At 39.0% G+C, this 21,820-nt stretch overlaps 2 protein-coding genes across 2 annotated transcripts; one reads left to right on the top strand and one right to left on the bottom strand.

Moving 5' to 3' along the window:
• Positions 1 to 1,181: 1,181 nt before the first annotated feature.
• On the bottom strand, positions 1,182 to 15,298 carry LOC121886948 (integrin alpha-M-like). The gene is made up of 30 exons (XM_042397379.1): positions 15,235 to 15,298; positions 11,803 to 11,905; positions 11,481 to 11,578; positions 10,959 to 11,029; positions 10,690 to 10,804; positions 10,224 to 10,351; positions 9,962 to 10,104; positions 9,011 to 9,161; positions 8,417 to 8,567; positions 8,067 to 8,140; positions 7,702 to 7,822; positions 6,934 to 7,070; positions 6,683 to 6,829; positions 6,370 to 6,594; positions 6,108 to 6,241; positions 5,708 to 5,850; positions 5,452 to 5,603; positions 5,194 to 5,319; positions 4,330 to 4,403; positions 3,917 to 4,058; positions 3,709 to 3,807; positions 3,541 to 3,620; positions 3,352 to 3,435; positions 3,179 to 3,248; positions 2,974 to 3,072; positions 2,768 to 2,848; positions 2,507 to 2,617; positions 2,314 to 2,409; positions 2,118 to 2,228; positions 1,182 to 1,874 (listed from the first exon to the last, which is right to left on the bottom strand). Exons 1-30 carry the CDS (start codon positions 15,269 to 15,271, stop codon positions 1,782 to 1,784), a joined length of 3,396 nt encoding a protein of 1,131 aa, XP_042253313.1. The 5' UTR covers positions 15,272 to 15,298; the 3' UTR covers positions 1,182 to 1,781.
• A 2,081-nt stretch (positions 15,299 to 17,379) lies between these two features.
• Positions 17,380 to 21,678, top strand: aldoab (aldolase a, fructose-bisphosphate, b). The gene is made up of 7 exons (XM_042396299.1): positions 17,380 to 17,478; positions 18,812 to 18,930; positions 19,336 to 19,602; positions 19,695 to 19,855; positions 20,483 to 20,741; positions 20,885 to 21,084; positions 21,239 to 21,678. The coding sequence occupies exons 2-7, from the start codon at positions 18,819 to 18,821 to the stop codon at positions 21,329 to 21,331; spliced, it is 1,092 nt and encodes a 363-aa protein (XP_042252233.1). The 5' UTR covers positions 17,380 to 17,478; positions 18,812 to 18,818; the 3' UTR covers positions 21,332 to 21,678.
• Positions 21,679 to 21,820: the final 142 nt, after the last annotated feature.

Raw genomic sequence — 21,820 nt, 5'->3', positions numbered from 1 at the left:
AGATACAAATACAAATACTGGGCTCTCTGCACATCCCTAGAGGACATTAGCAATGCCAGATCTTTCACTGCTGGAAGTCAATGCTGGGTGACAGGCTGGGGGACGGGGAGCAAGAGCACAGGTAAGTTCATGTTGTTTGCATGATAAGTTTAATTTCAGTAGATCTTTGAGAGTTACTTTGTACTTTGTTCACTGTTTGTATTCACATGAGTAAAAGGGATTTTTTTAGGCACTGACAGAGCTGGCACAAGTCTTTGCGACCTTGAAAATCGAGTAACAAATTGTGGAAATGTTTCTAACTCAGAGAACATTTGCACATATAACATGGACAATAAGCAGGTAAAATAATTTTTCCCATCCACCAGTTTCTAAATTTTGTTTTTCATCATGTCAGAAGTTTGTAGATGTTAGTTTTCAGCTTTGGATGATCGATGATCATGTTTCTATCTGTTTTTACATTTACAGGGTGATCAGGGTGGCCCTCTGCTATGCAAGTCAGATTCATCTTGGTTCCAGGTGGCTGTTGTATCAACAGGTGGAAGCAAATCTCTCTGCATACGTTCAGATCTTTGCCAAAACTTCAAGATTCGGGTCATTCTTAAAGGAGACAGTGGGCGACATGCCTTCTCCTGCCGCCACAGGAGGAGCAGCAGGTTTCTCCATGTCCTCATTCCTGTCCTTCTTTTTACCCATTACCTCTATGTTCCTGTTGTCAAGCTATTAGGTCTGTTGTCAAAGGGATGCTTGAAGCAATTCATTATTGCACTTAAAAGTCAAGTTGATTGACCACTTCAAACACTCCTCATAAGCCTCACTTAAATTCTGTAAATGCACATACAGTAACGCAGGTCAAATAGAAGAAAAATGTTGAAGAAAATGTTGCATCATAAGGCCAAAGATGTTTATATTTTTTAACAATAAAAGATATTTTTCTGTAATATGATGAATTATTTTAAAAGACCATGTCATTTCCAAAATGTTCCACTGAATCCGCTTAAATGAAGGACAACCTTTATGTTATTTATGCTCAATACTCATTTATACCTTTGTTTTCTTCCTACATAAAATTGTCATGATCAGCTTTGTATAAGGTCAATTAAAAAAAAAAAACGTAATTTTAATCACACATGAAATAAAAATTGATGAAGCATCAAATATATCTTTTTACATGCATTCAGAACACAATGTTGCACATGTTAAAATGTAATTAAAAACAAGGCAGCTCACATTGTCAATAAAAGTCATATCAAATACATCTATATACATCAAAATACATAAAATATATCTCAAGCAAGTAAGGTGCTCACTCTTAACGTTCCACTGTGTATTTCAGTAGTTTTACAGTACATCATGTGATGACACCCAGACTCCAAAGGATTATACTGTATTGAATAATTTTTCACTTAAAATAAAATGTACAAATTAACACATGGTTTGCAAATATTTAATTATAGACCAACAGTAAGCTATTCAGTTCAAAATGTGGATTACAAAATCAGTTTTGAAGCTCTAAAACTCTTGCTGCTCTATGTATGCATCACAAGCTCTTTTTCAGGTTAATGAAATGAAAGTGGTTGCACAAATATATTTTCCATTCAAATATCTATTCATGAAAATGGCAACATATTTATATATTTTCTATTTAGGACAAAAACGCACAACAATTTATGGTACAGATGAACTAATCCGAGATGACAAAGCCAGTGTAGATGTTGGAACAGATTTGGTGTTTTCTAGCTTGTATCAGCTTGTCTGTGGGGCATCGACTGACTTCATGTTTGTTACTCTGGTGTGGGTTTGCCTCCCTCAACCCTCAGATCAGCTGTTTCCCCCTCATTAATCATCTCCTTGTATTTACTCTTGAAAAATCCAGCCTGAGAGTACAAAACAAAGGAAGTTAGATAAAAACACTGCAATCCTGAATTAGAGATGCACAATAAAAACATAAAAAGAACCTAACCAAATGAGAGAATAATGAAAATATAAATATGCCACATTCAAGTTTTGTAACTGGGCGTATTTTGTGATAAAGGGTGCCCAATACCAGACCTCAAATTGTCGTATTGCCTCCATGATGCTGTGTAATAAACTGATATAGTGCATGTAAAGTATCTCACCTTGTACAGGCCAGCAGTGAGTAAAGCCAGCAGAGCCAACCCTCCCAGAGATCCTCCAACAATCTCTTTGGTGAAGTCTGGTTCAGGATACACTTCTACCTCTGCCACAATCTGAGATGTGCAGTGACAGATTTTGGATCAGATCTCCATTCAAGCTCTTTTCAAACACAAATAAACAAATCCAATGTGTAATTACCTTGTAAATGGTAGGATTGTTGTTGATGTACTGGTTTCTGTCATACTCCAGACTGGCTGTGCTGGTCAAGAGGAATTTGGCAGAATCAAGTCCAATCTGAGAGAGAAAAACGGGGGAGTCAGACATTTAATTTAATCTTTAGGATTGTTCATTTTCATTAAAACATTATTATTTTTACACACACATTAGTTACCTGCTTTATCCATTCAGAACTAAGGTTGGCAGAGATTGTGTACTTTTTATGCTCCTGTATTCCCATGACACGATTGCACTTGAACACTCTGCAACTGGCTACAGAGCAGTCCTGTGGGTGATTAAAAGGAGGCCTAAATTTATTGCTGGAAACAGGGAAAACTCATGTTGTGTAATGCACTAAACTACCATACATTTCTAAATCTATATATGATTAGATTAAACTCCACCATGTACAGATGGTAGAGCCTCTGACACTTACCACTGACTTATTTTTCTGTATCTGAGCAACAAAATTTGTGACGGTGGGTTTTTCATCTTTGTCTCTTTGGCAGTCTGGAATCTGAAATAGAGCTGATTCATGTCAGTTTAACGGAGAACAAATTCATCCACAAGGCTTTAGGTGCATAAAAACAGCTACATTTGAGACTTCTGGGGTTTCAGTAACAATGAGTTCCCACATGTTACCTGCAAACTGCTCGAATCCACCCAGATGTCTTTATCACCGAGCTTTACCGGCACCCTGATCACCACAGTGAAATTCAGTGCTCTGATGTCATTTACAACCTAAGAGGGGAGAAAAGAAAAAGACCTACTGAGCATTAAAGTCAAGTCTGAAAAAAGTTAATTAACCTTTTTAAAAAGGATATTATGTTAGGATAAGATTTTTTACCTTAATTGATTGTTGGACTGGTTTCTGCAAATTACTCTTGCCGTAAGTGAAATTGCTGTAGCTGAGGGAACTGAACAGAAACATTGAATGTTTCAAAGACATTAAGCTTCACAATGTCACCTTAAATTATTTTAAAATATTTTTAAACTTATTAAATCACATAGAACACAAACCTTTCAATTGTCATAAAAACGCTGTACTTCACATCAATCCCTTTCATTTTGTAAAGTTCACTTGACTTGGAGTGCTCGTTCCCACTAAGAGAGGTGAAATTAATTGTACACATGAGTAATAATAATAATTGTCACATACACACATGTACAGTGATGTGCTTATAGGCTGGAAGATGAACACAACAGTACCTGGTGGCATTTGCAGTGATGAATAACTTCCTGTCAAGTTGACTGTTGCTTTCGATCCCATAGGACACAATGAAGAGCGCCTAACACAAAACGAATGACAGAGATCAGATTGTCTCCTCTCTCGGCTCAGCTGCAGTGAGATGAGATGCTTCTGTACACACTACAAACCTTAGCGTTGCTCTTGAAAATAGGCTTGTCAATAGTGCAGTCTGTCTTTCCCTGAGATAAGTCAGCTCCACTGTCCAAGGAGTTGCACTCAATTCTTCCCTTTATTAAAAAATAAATAAATTAAACAAAAGCACACATAATCCACAATCACTGCATAACCTCAGAGAGCAGCTGACCAGAGTTGAATTGAAACAGACTTGATCCTCACCTGCAGGCCTGTAACCTTCCTGTAGGAGAGCCCAGGTGGGTACGTGAGAATGACATGGCTGTTGTAGGAGTTTTCCTCCCTGTTTTCCACTGACACAGTGACCTCCAGCAGTTCATCAATGCCTACTTTAACCTCTGAGGAACTGATAGATTAGGAAAACATGGAAAAGTGAAGGGAGGAAAAAAAAAAACACAGAGAGAGTACAGGTGCATGTAACTTTAGTCCAGCATGTACAAAAAGAGTAACACACCAAACGCTCTGCTGAAAGAGTAGAATTAAAAGAGCATGTTGACCAATTTGGGAGTGCAAAGAGAAAAGTTAAACATGTCACCTGCCCACCAATAGTGAATCCACAGATAAAACAGTAGATCCACTCACCTAAGTCAGGCTTCACATTTGAAACTCAGCCTCACCTGGTGAAGTTGAAATCCACTTTCAGGTTATCTATACAGTTGTTGTCATTGCCGCAGTTGATTTCAAACTGTAACTGTGAAAGACAGTATGAAGTAAACCATGTATGTTCAGAAAGTGTAAGAGCAAACGGCCAAGACAGACATGACAAACAATCAGAATTACAACTGAACATTATTCAGAAAGCTTGACGGACGATTCCTGAGCATTTCATAGTACTGGAGAGCTCTCCACATAGTAGCTAATGCTCAAGTATGTGGTGATATCTGTCATGATGTGGCAACCATGTAATTAATCACAAAAGTATTGTCAACATGTGACAAACATGAATCAGAAAGTCAAGTTGTTTTTCTTAACTTCACAACCCTTGAACTTTATTGTTCAATCTTCAGTTCAGTTGAAATTCTGACAGTCAGTGAAGACAATAGTGAATGAATAGTATGAATCGAACTGGTAAATTTTCCCCCTTGATGTGATTCTTCTGGGCAGATCTGAGCACAGTAATCGTACTCAGGTGTGGACCAAAATAACCATACCGAGACCATTTGAGGATATGGTCTCAGTCCAGTTCCAAACAAACTCTGGAGTGGTTTGTTTTTGGTGGGAACATGATGACGTAGCCAGACATTCTTCAGGAGTTTCTTTTGTGTTTATGTTCTTGCTCCCACCCCAGACACATGTAATCAATGAGAGGAGTGAATGTTCTCTTGTGGCTTGTAGTGATGCTTTTTGGTTGGAAATTCATCAAAGCACACCAAGTTTACCAACTCATCCACTGATTTGGACCAGAGCAAATGAATATAGGTTTGAAATAAAACCGACCAATAAACGACCAATAAACGAGGGTGTCTTTAAAGATTACTTACGGGATGAAAGGTTGTTGTCTGAGCCTGTTGGGCCAGACTTGGGCTGAGTTTTTTGTCAGAAGGCAAACCATCAAAGGTGAATCGGAGCTCATTGTTAAGTGGATTCAGAGCATCTTCTGGACAGGCCTGTGAGAGGAGGGTACTATTATGAATATCAAAGTAGTGAAGGTTGGTTATATGAAAAATTTTGTTTTTCACATTGAAGCTGTGTGGGTTGTAGTGGGTTTTCCTGATGTTATTAGGTTTTAAACAACTCACCTCAATGTGGAAGTTCACATCGAAGCATCGTTTCTCTAAGCCAAGAGCTATTGATCCACTCTGCTCTCGTTGTTTCTCCCTGATGTAAGCTCGGTTGTTTGGGACCTTACGTGTGGCATCCAGTGTTAAAGTATAGTTAATTGTTGCTCTAGCTAGAACAGATTAGAGTTTAATTTAAAGGTTACTCATGTACACACATACAAGTATGGATGGACAGTGGGTCTGTGGTTTAGAGACAGTGAAGAGAATCAGTGACCTTTATCTACTGTAGAGCGTCCTGTCATGGTAAAGCAGATTGTAGCTGTGTTGTTCAGTGGTTTTGAGCAGTCTGAGTTTTGAGTTTGGATTTTGTTTGGGTTGAACATCACCGCAGAATCTACCATTACTATAGGCTTTGATCTGGATATGGACACAATACATATGAAAATTGTAAAGCAGTATACCAAAATCACAACCAGTATATCTTATTTTAGCTGCCTGATACAATCCACTATTGGTGAACAGTTCTGTCCTAAATTAGTAACAAGAGACTTAAAATTGTGTTACTGTGAAAGGTGGAGACTTCATGGTTATAAACCTTATACATAAATTACATAAATGAACACAAATGGTAGAATTACACTTGAGAGTAATAATGTGTGACAGGAGCATCTTACCTGAGTAAGACAACTGTTCCCTTTGAACCCACTGCTAAATCAGGCAGATTGTCGTTACTAAGGTCAAAAGACGACTGACTGATCGACATACCAAAGAACTTCAGTCCTGGCTGGACTTCAGAGGAAGCGATTCTCTAGGTAAATGAAAACATTCTAATCAATAAAAAATAAATTTTGTCTAAATTGTATATTAAATACAGTGGCAAACAAAAGGCCATACATATCATTCGAATCCTCTTGTTGCTTCTTTGTTCTCGCTCACCTGTGAGTAAGTAGGATGAATTCTTCCTCCTCCTCCTCCTCCTATTTCGCCGTGGAAGATGTAGATGCTACCTTGACCACCATTCTCCAAAGGTGCTCCAACTGCCAAATCATTGAGACCATCACTGTTAAGGTCAGGCAATACAGCGAGAGAAGACCCAAACCTTCCTTGGTCAGATGCATCCCCTCTCAGTACTAATGGATTATCGAAGCGACACTCAACTCTCTGGTGGAAATAGGAAAAAAGGATGAGAGTCGATGTTTGAACTCTCATTGAAAAAATCCAATAGATTCTGGATAAAACTGTCATTTACCTCATTTGATAAGCTGCAAACATAAACTCGTCCCTCTCTATCACTGTCTATGTACATAGGGGCAGATATGAGGACTAGGTCAGTGTACGTGTCACAATCCACATCCATGGCACAAACCACTGCACCAAAATATTCACCAATCTGAAACTGTGTGAGCAACAAAAAACAATTAGTAAAGTGAGGAAACAACAACCTTTAATTTAAGATTAAAAATATTAATTCTTTACATGGTCTTAATTGTGAGCACACACCTGCCAAGCAAAGGGATCAATTGTTTGGTCAATGCTGTCTTCAAAAACTGAAATCACAACTCCTGTGTGTTGATATCTTGGAGCACCAACAATTGTCAGTGTGCCAAACCGCGTTTTGGCGACTGCCATGGAGTAACCTAGAATTAAAGAGTCAAGCTTATTAGTATACAAAGGCTGGGAACAAATAAGCATTATTTATTCTTTGTTTGATTTAACATTAAAAAACTTGCTTTGGGTCACCCCCTACACACTTTTCCTTGCAGGATGCTTCTAGTTCAGAATATTCTTTGCTTTTCTTGTGTGCATTTACATCTGGAGACCATGAGGAGCCTTCACTTTGGTCTTCCCTGAACACATTTTAAAAACCATCACAATATCTATACAAGCTGCGTCTTCAGGATTTGTTGATATCTTACTGGCTTCTGCACAACTTTGAATCATATAAGATCCATCAACATGCTCATTACTGGGTGTGGTATTTGGTTTTTGATTTTCCCTTTGATGGAACTTTGGTGATTGATGTATTTTCTTTATTTAGAAGACATTAAAGTGTAGGATCATCTTTTGCAAAAAAAATCAAAAACAAAAAAACTGTTCTTTTTGGCATTACATGCGATATCAAATATGTTGCTGTAAAGTTTTCACTCCTTAGTCCTCATTTGCTTTTTTTATGTCCCTTTTCCAAACTCTTGTGTTTTCAAAAGATGGGAGGAAGGATTACAGTACAGCAGTGTAAATACACCATTGCATGTACTGTAATATTCTTACCCATATAACTGTCAGGTTCCATATTTGAAGGCTCATAGGAGATCCCCTTCTGGCCTGTTCTTGTGTAATGCTGGTAGCCTCCCTTCCACTGGTTGGCACCAACAATACCCATCTGAATCCCCTGCAATTTAGACAGAAATGTATAGAAAATGTGTTTGGCACAAAACATCAGCCAAGGAAAAGGCTAAATGCATCATACATTCATCATCTGGACCTTATATAGCTATATGCTTTTCAGCCACAAGGAGTGACACACAGACGTGTGTGTGTGTGTGTGTGTGTGTGTGTGTGTGTGTGTGTGTGTGTGTGTGTGTGTGTGTTTCTAAGACTATACTGTCCAGTGACTGTCTGGTGTTTTTAATTACCCCAGGCACATAAGCTGCACTGAATCCTTCTTGAGCCATTTCCATTTTCAGTGACTCTCCACCGGTTTGAGATCCTGTAACAGCAACATAAATGAGTTAGTATACAGATTTGAAATTTGATTATAACTCTGAGTTGTAATTATTAAGTATTTGCCAAGATATTTATGTATTTTTTTGTTAAAACAGTAAGTCTATATTTTCTAATATTGTCACTTCTAATGACTGGCAGTTAAGTTTAAAATGGCACTTCGTAATAAATGACATAATAATTGTTTACTTTGGAGCTATAACAATATCACAATAAAACACAAAAATGATGTGAAGCTGTCATGATAAGGTTACATTTGTACCTTCAATAGAGAAGATTTTGTCCTGTAAATTCTGCCGTATTTGTTCAAGAGTGTCAAAGTTTGATACTTGAAACAGGTGATTTGCTGAGGGTTTAGATGCAATGGTGGCCAGTTCCTGTTTTGCTGTGTCTTTTGTAAATGCACGCCCCACCTAGGGATGTTGAGAAAACATGTTTGAGGTGTTGTACTGTACAACAAAATAGATTTGTATGCACAAAAGTAAAATATTGGCTCCATTTATATTACTGACTCTCAAACTGATCATCATGTCTTTAGTATGCAAGCATGCAGCATTAAATCATTTGTTTTTTCTGTGCAGTTAAAGGTTTGTTTATCGATAATGCCTGTAAATTTTGGAGTGTAGAAAGTATAAACTATTTTCAGAAACACAAAAGGCAATTTTCTAGGTATACCTGAAACCCCTCAATTATGGTTAAGTGTACAATGTGTACAATAAGAGTTCTTAAATCCCACAGAAAACAGAGTATAGGTAGCTGCTGTCACCTGAGCTGTATGTGATGTGTTAGTCAGATGTGCTTTAACTTTTTAACATGTTAACACAACACATATTCATACAGTATAAATGCAACTTACCCCAATAGCAAATCGAACAATCTTTTTCTTTTCAGCTGAATTTATTGCATTTGGCAAATCATTCCGGTCATTAGATTCTCCATCTGTAATGACTATTAAAATCTTCTTCACATCTGACCTGGAGCCTTTGCTTGCCGAGAAGACATTGTTGCTGTCAAAAGAAAAATCTACTTTTAATACATGTTCTTGTGGTACATTTTTAATGAAAGAAAATTAAATGTCTTTATAGGTTAAGAAATAAAAGGTTGTCACTTACCTCAGTAGCATCAAGCCATGCAAATAGTTTTGGTTTTATTTGTACAAGTTTTGAGATGTCTCTCTGAGATTTCTGAGTGACATGGACATTGTTTCTGAAAACATGTTGCTGGTGAATTTTTAACTTTTTAGTGCTGTGAGCACAGAAAACAAAATCCCATACACTCTCCATTGAGGCAGAAATATCAGATCCTAAGCAAATAAAATCAAAACTCTCATGGCTTAATACCACTAGTTGTGCCATTTACTTGCTGTCTTGTTGCCTCTCAACAGTGTGCAGGCAAAACAATCCCTCAGGTGTCCAAACCCCAATTTAATATTTCCCAGATTAACCAATAATTATAATAGTGAGTGGTGTGAGATGTACTTTAAGTACTGTAAGTACTGTACTTCTAAACGATTATTTTTCTGTATAATGTGTTGAGCTGATTTTAAATTACACCATTATATGTTGTGTTATAATTAAATTGGTAACAGTAGATTTTGAAGTATTTATTTATAGAAATGTTTTGAAAAAGTTTTGAAAGTTTGCCAGTTTAGATGTAATGCTGCTGATTTGTATCAAACTTGGCATGACTGCTGAAAATCAATATGAACAACATATCATAACACGATAGGAAAACTCTAAAATCAAAGAAAAACACATTGTTAACTTATGAGGATGGTGTCACACATTAGCATCATGAAGGCACTTACACAACGTGTTCGATGGCTTCAGCTGTGTAAGTCAGTCCAGTTAACTGTCTTATTCCATCAATTTGAGATTTCCAGTTATTAGTATCAAAAGTGTCAAAGTAGTAATGGATGGTGGGATCTGTGGAGAACTGGGCAATGGCAAACTGGAAAAAAGAAGAAAAAATGGAAATATGTATGGATATAAATTGAGATATGTATTCAACAGTCAAATAATCAAACAAGTTACATGGAGGGCTGAGGTATTTTTTGAGTACAATCCTACCTTTGTATCCTGTCCCTGGAATGATCCGACCAGATTTTTCACAAAAGTCGTCATTCTATCAAAATCCTCTGCAACTACGCTGCCTGAGCCATCCAACAGAAATGCAATGTCTGCTTGGGTTCGACACTCTGTCAAAAAGGAGAAATACATCTGAATAATTATATACTGTTTCCTCTTAAGCACAGTGATTTAAAACATTTTTGTCATTCTGTTGTGAACATTACACATTGCTATATTGTCTGTCTGCTTGTTCCAGTGCTCAGGCACACTGTTGTGCTGATCACTCCAGAAAAGCCTCTTGGCAATGTGAAGCAGTATAATACAAATAATCCAATGCTCAGATTTCTACCAATATGCATGTTGGGTTGTGTGTATGAAGTGATAAGTGTGTGCAGTGGTGCTCAAATATTACTAGACCTTTTTTATCACTCCCTTTGAGATTGTAAAAAAAACTCAATCTGTGTACCTTCAGAAGAAGAAGGCACAGAGTATTCAACATGATCATAACTGGATAACTGCAAGCATACACCACTATACAGCGTGATACTTTTGCAGTCCTTTGGGATTGTTGGACCACATGCCTGAAAAGAGATAAGACCAAGTCCTGATTAATAGATGATTATTTTACTGTTCTCTTTTCTGTTTTCAAGCTGAAAAAAATGGATTTGGTAAAGATACAAACCTCTGCATTTTTATCATCAATAACATGTAAATCTTTGCACTTTACCAACTTACCAGAGTGTTTTTTGTGGTGGGATCACTTGTCATTGTCAAACCAAGGGACATGTTGACTGCAAATTCTGGCACTGCATAAAAACATCAGCCATCGGCTATGTTAAAATCATCAAGATACAACACAACTACATTCTCAGTGACCAAACCACAGTCACCACTGGTAAAATATTTCCCTATCTGATCTGATAACTATTACAACATTACCCAGTCATGACTGTACAGCAGTGTCTCACAACTATGCATATTTTATGCTTATATAACCAATTTACAACAAAATGGAATACAATCTCTATCTTAACAAGTCATTTTGTCAATTATTGAGTCCTAGCATTTTTAAAAACAAAAGGAACTGTTATGGGAACAAGTAGAATAACGTTATTATATTCAGTCAGTTGGCAAGTAAGCCAGTAAGGATAAAGAAAGATGCCTCAGTATCTGTCTTACAAATCCCCTGAAACAATATCTATCAGATGACAAAAGCTAAAGAATCAATAAAGCATTTTGAAATGAGTAGTTGTTCACCTGGTACTGATACTTCCCTGCAGGATTCGGTGGAGCACTTAAATATTTTCCCTCTCTGACTTGATGAATATTGTGCAAGGGGGGCACTGACCAGCAAACTGAGGAAATAAAACCCAAAAATCAGGTGAGAGCACCTGTTCAGTGAGTACAGTGTAGCTAAATAAATCCCACATTTTATCTGTTAAGAAATGCTGCATGCTTATGACCTCATTACTGTGAAACTGGCATATGACAGCGATGCGAGCTGGAAAAAACCCTATCATAGCAGATGTGAAGCAGCAGATATGGTTACTGTAGACCCATGTTCCACCACACTACTTACTCTGATTGTCTTTGCACCACCTGGTATCCAAAACCTGCAGCAGAATGACTCAAGGACTTCCAAGCCACAGGATCGATATTGAAACAAAGTGCAGCTTGTAACACTGAGGAATAAAGAAGGAAGAACCACACAATTTATCTGATTTAAAGCCACCATGTGTACAGTTATAGTATCTTTCAAATTATTCTCATGTTTTTATTTGCAGAAAAAGGAGACAGTCCTGGTGAAAATCTGTACAGTCTGTGTTACTTTCAGTCTATACAGTCTATGAGGTGTAGTGTGTGAGTTGTTGTCTTTTTTACTACCACTAGAGGGTGCAAAAGTCAGAAATTTTTGGATGGACTGCAACAGTGGGGCTTGAATAGCCCTACACATGCAGTGAGTGAGTGACTGAGTGAGTGATGGAGTTGTACCATTGGTCAACCGGCCTAGTGTTGGAGTTTCCCCATTGGCTGTTGCTTTTTCAAAATGAATCGGTGCAACAGCTTTCTATTACATCATTAGAAGTCGTTTACAGCTTCCACTGAAGAAGGGTCTATCTCATGGATGTATAAAAAGAGCTGGATAGGCACCGCTGCTCAGTCTCCTTGTCTCAGCCAATTTTTCCCTGTGGCCACTTGCAGTAGTGCAGTGAAAAATCCCTCTGCAGCCCAAGAAGCATTTTCCCAATAGACCACCATTGTAAAAGAGATGTCTGTAAAACTGTCCACAGGACACTTTGAACTGCAAAGAAGGTCAATTATGACTCTTTCTATTATGAACTTTTGATCCATGGAGGTTTTATATTTGTAAAACTTTCCTCATGGCAAGAAAAGCAATTTAAATATTTGTGACATCATCACAATATAAAGTCTATGGCCCGAGCGGGAACTCCTGGGCAGGGTCAGTGGAGGAAACACTACTGCACATTTTCAGTGGGCCACACAACACAGAAGCAAACCCAGAAGCTAGAAACTTTTTTTGGCATATGCACCAGCCGAGCAGTTCCTATAGGACTGAATGGGTGCCATTTTTAGTCCGGTATCCAGCTCTTATAATACATCCATGGTTTATCTGCAGTCTTGCAGACCTACACAACACACCCACTTCACTACGTGACATGCCCCCCTGATCTCTAAGCCATCAGATCTCAATGCATCCTCAATGCGTCTTGGGTGAGTTCACACCTGTGCTTAGAGCTGTCCACTTTTGATCAGATCACCCAAGACACATGTTAATGCCAGGTGCAAACATGGCCTAACCCTAAACATCTCACTCTTCATGCCCAAACCTAACCAAGTGGGTGTGTCATGTAGTAAAGTGGGTGTGTTGTGTAGATACTGCCAGTCTGTAGATAGACCTACTTGTTCCACTCACGCCCACGCACGGGAGTAGTATTACATTTTTAAAAGATCTGTATTGAATTTCAGAATAAGTAACAATTACATATAGAGTACATAAAGTGCAACCAGTGCCAAAGTGCAAAACATCCATAAGGTGCATAGAGTTCAGTGCTGTCAGTTCATAAATCCAAAATGATCCAGGGGAAGCACTGAGATTTATCCAGACTCCTCCTCCTCCTGAGGTCAGCAAGTATCTGTTTAATTACTGTGATGCTTTCGATTACAGTTTGTTGTATTACAGTACAAAATTGTTTTCCACAGTTTTAAACATACAATACATATAATTATCTGTATCAGCTCTGTATGTCTGGATGGCAGTTTATCTTCCATAATACAATACATGGCAGCTTTATACCATAAATCAAAATGTACACCATGTGTCTTTCAGTTTATATGCCCCCCCTCCCCCAACCGGCTGCCCCGCTCCCGCCCCTTCCCCTCCTCCGTCTGTGTTTTACTGGAATAATGACATTTCTGCAGCGTGACGCAGAGCGACTGCTTCCTGCTCTGAGCCCCTAGCTGCGGCATGAAATACAGAAAAGTCGGCTGAACTTCTGCTGTATGTGTCAGTCATAACAGACACATAACAGCGTCTCCTCCTCTACCGCCAGTGTGATCGACTCTCAGGAGAGACGCCCAGCAGAGACGCCCTTTTAGATTTTATAATTGAATTAATTGAACTAATACCAGGACGCACACTTTTTATTTCTCTGACGTTTTCACACCACAAACGATGAACAACAGCATTAAAATACCATTTGAACCCAATGCTGCCAAAAATTTCATTTATAATTTCCACCACAGCCTCCAGATGAATATATAATATCCAGGAATTCACATTACGGACACTACCACTGATTATCCCTGTAACAAACTGGCCACAATTTTGCACACCCATACACCAGCCATATACTAGGTTTTGACCTAGTCTAGTTAAATTCTAAACATAGTGACTCAATTACTATACATGATAAATACTAAGACTTGAATATAAAGACACAGTGCACTACTTCACACAGCATCTATATTTGCCTTATCAAGGGTTATCCTGTCATTGAGTGATATATTTGTTTAAATGTTGCAAAAACAAGGTCTTTCTTTTCACCTTTTTTTCTAAGATGGTCAAAGTTGTATAAACTCTTTGACCATCTGACAAAATATATACTCATGGCCGACAGCTTTAAAAATGGTTAACTTCCTTTAATGGATCTGTTGAACCTCAGGCAGACACTTGCAGATGCATATGAATTAATTTTGGTAGCCATTAAATTTCAAAATGTTCTAAAATGACATCATGTTATACTTTTAATGTTACAGTCTTTCAAAAATAAAACAAAAAAAAACAGTAAATGCATAAAAAAATAATAATAATTTTATCATCACCCTCAAGTTCTGCTTTTTCTACTGTGGCTTTTATGGATTCAGGAAGACAATTACAGAAAATACTATATTGTAGATTTTATTTGTTAGTGTTAACCTGTTCATAGTTACCTATCATTTAGTTCATGTCATCCAGTTCTTTTGTGTTTTTACACAGTCTCGATCATACTGCAATATATATATAGCATATATATGTATTATATATATCACCAAGGGGTTTGCAGGAAGTTTGTTACTGCCCTCCTACATGGCAACTTGTCACATTAGATACAGTGTACTATAAAAACTGTTGAAAATTTGCATCAGCTTCCTTCTGATGAGTGAGATAGATAAGTAGGATGTGTTGTGTTGGTGTCTGATATGTTTCACAAGTTGTATACATTCAGCAAATGCTATCATGTTAACTTTCGAGAGCTGAGTAATGTCTGTTGCAGTATTAACAATTCAATTTGAATTCAAACATAATAATTTAGGATGTCTGTCTTTATGTGTGTGTCTTTTAGGTGTAATTAGCGCCATATGAAGCACTTTGTCTGAGCTCCTGAACCATGAGACCTAAAAGTTAAGTAAAGTTGGATTTTGTAGATTGAGACAAAGACAAATCTGCGCAGTCCCCCCCCCCCCCCCCCCCCCCCCCCCCGCGCACACACACACACACATTTTGTCTCACCTGAGAAGAATAATGTTGTAGATATTTTCCAGTCCATTGTGTTACTCCCATGAAAAGCACTAAAAGTATGACTTGGAGGGAGATGTCGAAAGTAAAATGCAGAAACAATAAGGTGTTCAAAGCCAAGGTAACCAAAACCTTGGGGGTAGGAGGGGTTACAATGTCGACAAACACTTTCTGTTGTATGTGAGCACATTGTATATACACATATACATACATACATATATATATATATTATACACAAACTAGATTAAACCCAGAATGATGTTTTGGGTACTGATGCTCATTCTGATGTAAGTCTGATGAATAATGATTAAAATGATAAATAGCAAAAAAAAAACTTTACCACAAACCACAGCTCTTGTTGGCAGGCATTGCACTACATTTGTCACTGAGAAAAAACAAGAGGATGTCAGATACCAGTGTGAGGAGGTTTTATTCAGACCACGAAAGTGTTTTCAGACTTGAACAAGTTTTCATCACTTTAAAGTGATGGAAAATGCCAACGCAAATGGCACATTTTTCTTGAGATATTTTTATGGTTCCCTTCTCCAACAGTGCTGTTGATGTCTTTGATTTCCTTCTGACATCAGCCAAGGAGAGAGGAAGTTTAAATTTCATATTACAAACACACCAAGTTTTACTATGTGGTCCAACTTCACCATGGGCAGATAAACACCTTCAAATGCACTGTTTAGACAATCCGTCTCATGAAGGAAAAAATCTAAAAAAGGTCCATTTCTCCTTTCCTGCTGGACTTCCTCTGTGCTCTCATCCCATCTGCGTGCATCGGCGTAGTGTGCCATATAGAGGCAGACAGCATGAGTTGGTGGATCATAATTGGATTCAATATCTGATAAATAACTTTGTCTCTATTGTTGGCTGTTTATTTGTATTTTTGACATTTAAAAACATTATAGATGTTTTTTGGAGGTACCTACTATATGTACAATGACTCTAAAGTTTTGTGTTACAGTGCCACAGGTATTTCACCTATCTAAGGAAACAAATAAAAGTCTGCTATATCAGAATCTCATTCTTCTTCATTAATTAGTTTCATCACAACTTCATCTGGAAAAAAGTTTTTTTCTTCTTCTTCTTATCACAACTATGCACATTGTCTCACTGAGGCCACTTAAGGAATTGAGCCTCTTTTGCTGCTACTGCATACCAGTGAATTACCTCAACCCTAAAAACCCAATGCTCTGACCATGTATGGTGCAAAATTTCACATCCTTTCACACGGTGTGACTTGTGTTTTCTGGTGAGCAATCTGAGTAAGAAAATTAAACTGATATATAAGGCGTTGTGCAACTTGACAGTGTGCTTGTGCAACCTTTGCAAAGCTTGCCAGTTGACCCTTTAATGCCAAGCAAAGAGGATTGAGAAAGGTCATCAAAAGGTCAAGGATCAGCACACTGTGTTGATGTCTGGATTGGATTTCTAAGGGCAGGTTAGCAGTGTTGTCACATGCTCTGCAAGCCTCTGTGTGAGAGTGTGTGCGTGTGTGCGTGCTGTTAGTACATACTATATACACCGCACTTCAGAGTTATCTTCCTCTAGATACGTTTTCAAATGACCTCTGGGTGCTGAGATGCTCTTTACTGTTGAGACAGCAAATTCTAAATTAACTGACACTTCAATATCTAAGATCTATGCTATTTATGCTAGGCTATCTATAAGATCTATGCTTCTATTTGTCACAATATAAAGCTGAAAAAATGCTTAAAACTAGAATCTACAGGGTGCCAGTATGTGAATGGAATATGCATAATTTTATAGCGGACGCTGACGTCAAAGTGAAGCTAATTCCCTCATTCAAATATTTCTGGGAAATGTTCTCTATCTATCTATCTATCTATCTATCTATCTATTTATCTATCTATCTATTTTGTGCTATACTTCATTCTCATCTACTTCACTCTCATCTTCATATGTCTTGTCTTTTCCCTATACCTCCCATCTTCTCTGTCCCTCACTCTGTTGCTTTCTCTACTAGTCACTGAAACACTCTTTGCCCTTTCACTGGCTGCTCACCACCACGTTACTCCAGCTCCAGTCTCTCTGAATGTCACGAGCTGTCTCTGGTTGCGTCCTGTTCTTTTTATAGCTGGGCAGCTGAAATGTGAGGGGTCACAATGGGAGGATAAATACAAGGGCCAGCGGGCTGAAGGGGTGTCGCAGACGAAGGCCGGATCTCTACCATCCCTCTCTCTTCTCCCAGCACTCCTCCTAACCTCAAAGGTAAAAGAACTGAAAACTCGATTGACAAATACATGACTTCAGTTGACTTTTGTGCTACTTTTTGAATATTTTGTTCATAGCAAGAGGTGCATGGCTTTCCTCACACACTAGAGGTGAAAATCTTCACCTATTCTCATGGCTCGAGCAAAGTTGTGGTTACTGTGACAGCTAGAGTGTCATGAGACACATATGAGTGAAACATTTAACCCAAAGACACATTTCCTCTCATTTACTTCTGATACACTAAAATAGACATTACAAAATATTTTCACTACTACATTCACTATTCACTATTTGCACTTCTCATCTACGCTATGCATGACAATTCTCCCTCTGCATTATGTATTTACACAACACACTTATTTCCATGACTGAATACTTTAGCTCATCTGCTATCAGTGCATTACTGGCAGTTGCTATGACCCTCTTTTTTTCTGATGCAAGTTTCCATTGCACTGTCTCTGAGTAGGCGGTGTTGACTGAGTGGTTTGTTCTTGCTAAAAACCATGTGTCTAAATTGGTCCAGGCTTGCTGGTTATTAATATTGCTGTAGAATACATGATTTCTGAACAGTAGGGTGTGAATTGCACAATTCTCTTTTATATAACGCCTTCTTACTGAGCCATAGTGCTCCCATTGCTTTACAGTAGTACACTGTGTATATTTAGTTCAGCCTGTTGATAGGGGAGGCACAGCCAGGGGACATGTGGTGGGGGGGAGGGTGAAAGAGGAATGCAATAGAAGAGCAGGGAAGAGGAATGGGGAGGGAAGGGGGCTGTGAAGAGGAAGGGAAGGGTCAGGGATAAGAGGCTAGAAAATGGAATAGGTCAACCACATGCTTGTCATGATTTTTTAAGGGGGTCAGATATATGCAGGGTGGGGCAGAGGAGGGTGGAAGGGTCTCTGACACTGGATCCGCTATGCCACTGCATATTGTGCCTGGGGGATAATGTGCAACCCCAGCACATAAAGTGCCTTATGTCGCTGCAACAGTTATAGCTGCAACAACTGCAGTCACACTATCAGGACACCAGCTCATATGTTTTTTTTTAGGCTGACAGACATACATACAGACAGACAGGAAAGAGTCAAACCATACAAACAGGATCTCGTTTAACCACTTCTCCCACAGAGTCAAACTAATGTTCTGTCCTACTTCCATCAGTCAGGTTCTCACGTATTCAGAAGACCACATTCTCAAATGTCAAACTTTGCAACCTGAATGTTGTTGAACTTTTGCCCTTGCACCTCTGTATAATTTTGACCCTGAGTATTCCCTATGAAAATGTTACCTATTTATCTCATCCTTTGTCTTCCTCCTCCTTCTACACAGTGTCAAGATGCCTCACGCATTCCCCTTCCTCACTCCTGAGCAGAAGAAGGAGCTCAGCGATATCGCTCACAAGATTGTGGCTCCCGGCAAGGGAATCCTCGCCGCAGATGAGTCCACCGGTAAATTAATTATTTTTCTGTAGGTAGAAAAAATCATTACTCGGTCATTCATCTGAAAAGGAAGTGTAACAGATTGTAACAGGTTAAAAGTCTAAAAACACATCAACAGAGTCAGTATATAGTGTCCTAATGATGATTTATTCAAAATCTGTGTGAAATAATGAATATAGTTATGATATGAGTGGCTAAAATGTACATTTCTCAGAACTATTTCTTTAGGCACAGTGTTATCATATTGATGAGAAATTACTATCTTGATATGTGTTGTTAATGTCATAGCCTAATTGCAGAGGTTGGTCAGACTTAAAACTTTGAAACCATCTGCAAATCCTCGCACAAACACACCACGTCAGTCCACAATTGGATCCAGATTTCATCTATCTTATCTGTCTCCACAACCTGCAGGCAGCGTGGCCAAGCGCTTCCAGAGCATCAACGCTGAGAACACTGAGGAGAACAGGAGGCTGTACCGCCAGCTCCTCTTCACCGCTGATGACCGCGTCAAGCCATGCATTGGTGGCGTCATCCTCTTCCACGAGACCATGTACCAGAAGACCGATAGTGGCAAGACCTTCCCCGCATACCTCAAAGAGAGAGGCATGGTGGTGGGCATCAAGGTTGACAAAGGTGTTGTCCCTCTGGCCGGAACCAACGGCGAGACAACAACCCAGGGTGAGACAAGAGCAGATTTAGACACAAAGAGAGCAACATTTTTGATTACCTGTACCTAACTTATCCAATGTGTCCTTCCCTTTTTTGCACAGGTCTCGATGGACTGTATGAGCGCTGCGCCCAGTACAAGAAGGATGGTGCTGACTTTGCCAAGTGGCGCTGTGTGCTGAAGATCACCTCCCACACTCCCTCAAAACTGGCCATCCTGGAGAATGCCAATGTCCTGGCCCGCTATGCCAGCATCTGCCAGATGGTAAGAACCAACAGACCAAATGAGTGTAGTGTATAGTTTTGTAACTTTAAAGGACTACATGGCAAACACAGACCTGTGTAAATTATGAGTAGAAAAAAATGTCGCTTTAACAGTCCATGTATCTCTTTGCTTTGCAAATGTGAAACACAGAAATGTCAGTTCAAAAGACACTTCAAATGATTTGTTGATATTCCCAAAAGCTATATCACCTTCTATTACATCCACTTAGTATATCATGAAAAAAGCAGCATCAATGGTGTTTTTTGTTTCATGTGGCATATATTATGTCACTCACTTGCTGCATGGGTTTTGAGGGGTCATAATAAGTTATTTAAACCATTTGAACTTTCAAAACAAGCCACCACATTTTAATGTTTTGCACTATTGAAAGAAAAGTTATTTTTCTGTTATTTTTGCATAGAAAGTTCAGTATACTGTAGATAATAATGCTGATTAGGGAGCATGAAACCTCTTGTTTGTTTTCAAATGTGGACACAGTTTAGAAAACACTGAAACAATGAAGACATATTAAGTAATATATACAGTATGTCCTCACTGTGATTCTTATTTTAAGCCTCCTTCTTATCAACTTGCCTGTGTTGCTAACACAATCCTTGCCTTCCTCAGCATGGCATTGTCCCCATTGTTGAGCCTGAGATCCTCCCCGATGGTGACCACGACCTGAAGCGCTGCCAGTACATCACTGAGAAGGTGCTGGCTGCTGTCTACAAGGCCCTGTCCGACCACCATGTCTACCTGGAGGGCACCCTGCTCAAGCCCAACATGGTTACCGCCGGACACTCCTGCTCACACAAGTACACCGGCCAGGAGATTGCCATGGCAACTGTTACTGCCCTGCGCCGCACTGTGCCCCCTGCAGTCCCTGGTGAGCTGGATGCACATAATGATAATATTCTCTTGTTGACATGTACACTAACGTTATAAAATGCTGAATTCTTCATTGTGTATGACATTTACTCAAATGCCTAAAGTGGGGCATTGCTAAACTCTTACACTCTTCCTTTGCAGGTGTCACCTTCCTGTCTGGTGGCCAGAGTGAGGAGGAGGCCTCCGTCAACCTGAACCTCATGAACCAGTGCCCTCTGCACAGGCCCTGGGCCCTGACCTTCTCATACGGTCGTGCCCTGCAGGCCTCTGCCCTCAAAGCCTGGGGTGGCAAGAAGGAGAATGGAAAGGCATGCCAGGAAGAGTTCATTAAGAGAGCTCTGGTACGTGTGAATGTAATTAAAATGTTAATATAACAAAGTAAAGTGTGTTAATATATGGCAATGCAGCTGAGATTTCTGTAACTGTTAGTCTCAAAGTAAGTGGTACAGTATTGAATTGTGCATTCAATAATACTGGCCTTTTTTCCTCTTACAGGCCAACCACCAGGCCAGCGAGGGCAAATATGTGTCCTCTGGAGCCAGCGCTGCTGGTGGAGAGTCACTGTTCGTGGCTAACCACGCTTATTAAGCATGGAGACTCACCATTTTCCTTTCCATCACCTCCCCAATATTATTACATCAGTATGGAAAGGTTATGCCTGTGAAACTGTCTTACTGCTATTGAACATCAGCACTTAAACAGCATCTTGGTAGAAAGTGAAGGAGAGAGATGGAGATTAAAAAAGTCTTCTTTTCGGTTGTTGCCACAGCAACATGAAACTGAAAATGTTCTGCCTCCATTCCCTTACCTTTTATTTTTAAACACCTGTTTCCCACACTGTTTTTAGACAACTTTTACTTTTTTTCCTTGGTCTGACTCCACCAAATGCAGTATATGATATATGCTGATACCATGGAATAAAGTATTTACCCTAACATGTTGGTTTATGTCCTTTTTGTGTCATTGCAACAGTAACAAGCCACAGCCATTCTAGCCTGAAAACATAATACTCTGAGAGAAGTACCAGCAAAAGAAAAATACAAAAACTTACGTATAAAACAGAGGTACTTTTTCCCC

This window comes from Thunnus maccoyii, chromosome 20, assembly GCF_910596095.1.
Source record: "Thunnus maccoyii chromosome 20, fThuMac1.1, whole genome shotgun sequence".
NCBI lineage: Eukaryota > Metazoa > Chordata > Actinopteri > Scombriformes > Scombridae > Thunnus > Thunnus maccoyii.
This window is presented reverse-complemented; position numbering and strand designations above follow the sequence as displayed.

Excerpts from the sequence above, each read along its gene's own strand:
- LOC121886948 (XM_042397379.1), bottom strand. The coding sequence starts at position 15,271 with ATGGACTGGAAAATATCTACAACATTATTCTTCTCAG. Across the intron at positions 10,805-10,958 it reads CCACCACAAAAAACACTCTG|GCATGTGGTCCAACAATCCC; the intron begins GTAAGTTGGTAA and ends ATCTCTTTTCAG. Across the intron at positions 3,073-3,178 it reads CAGTCCAACAATCAATTAAG|GTTGTAAATGACATCAGAGC; the intron begins GTAAAAAATCTT and ends CTCCCCTCTTAG.
- aldoab (XM_042396299.1), top strand. The coding sequence starts at position 18,819 with ATGCCTCACGCATTCCCCTTCCTCACTCCTGAGCAGAAGAAGGAGCTC. Across the intron at positions 19,603-19,694 it reads CGGCGAGACAACAACCCAGG|GTCTCGATGGACTGTATGAG; the intron begins GTGAGACAAGAG and ends TTTTTTGCACAG. Across the intron at positions 19,856-20,482 it reads ATGCCAGCATCTGCCAGATG|CATGGCATTGTCCCCATTGT; the intron begins GTAAGAACCAAC and ends TGCCTTCCTCAG.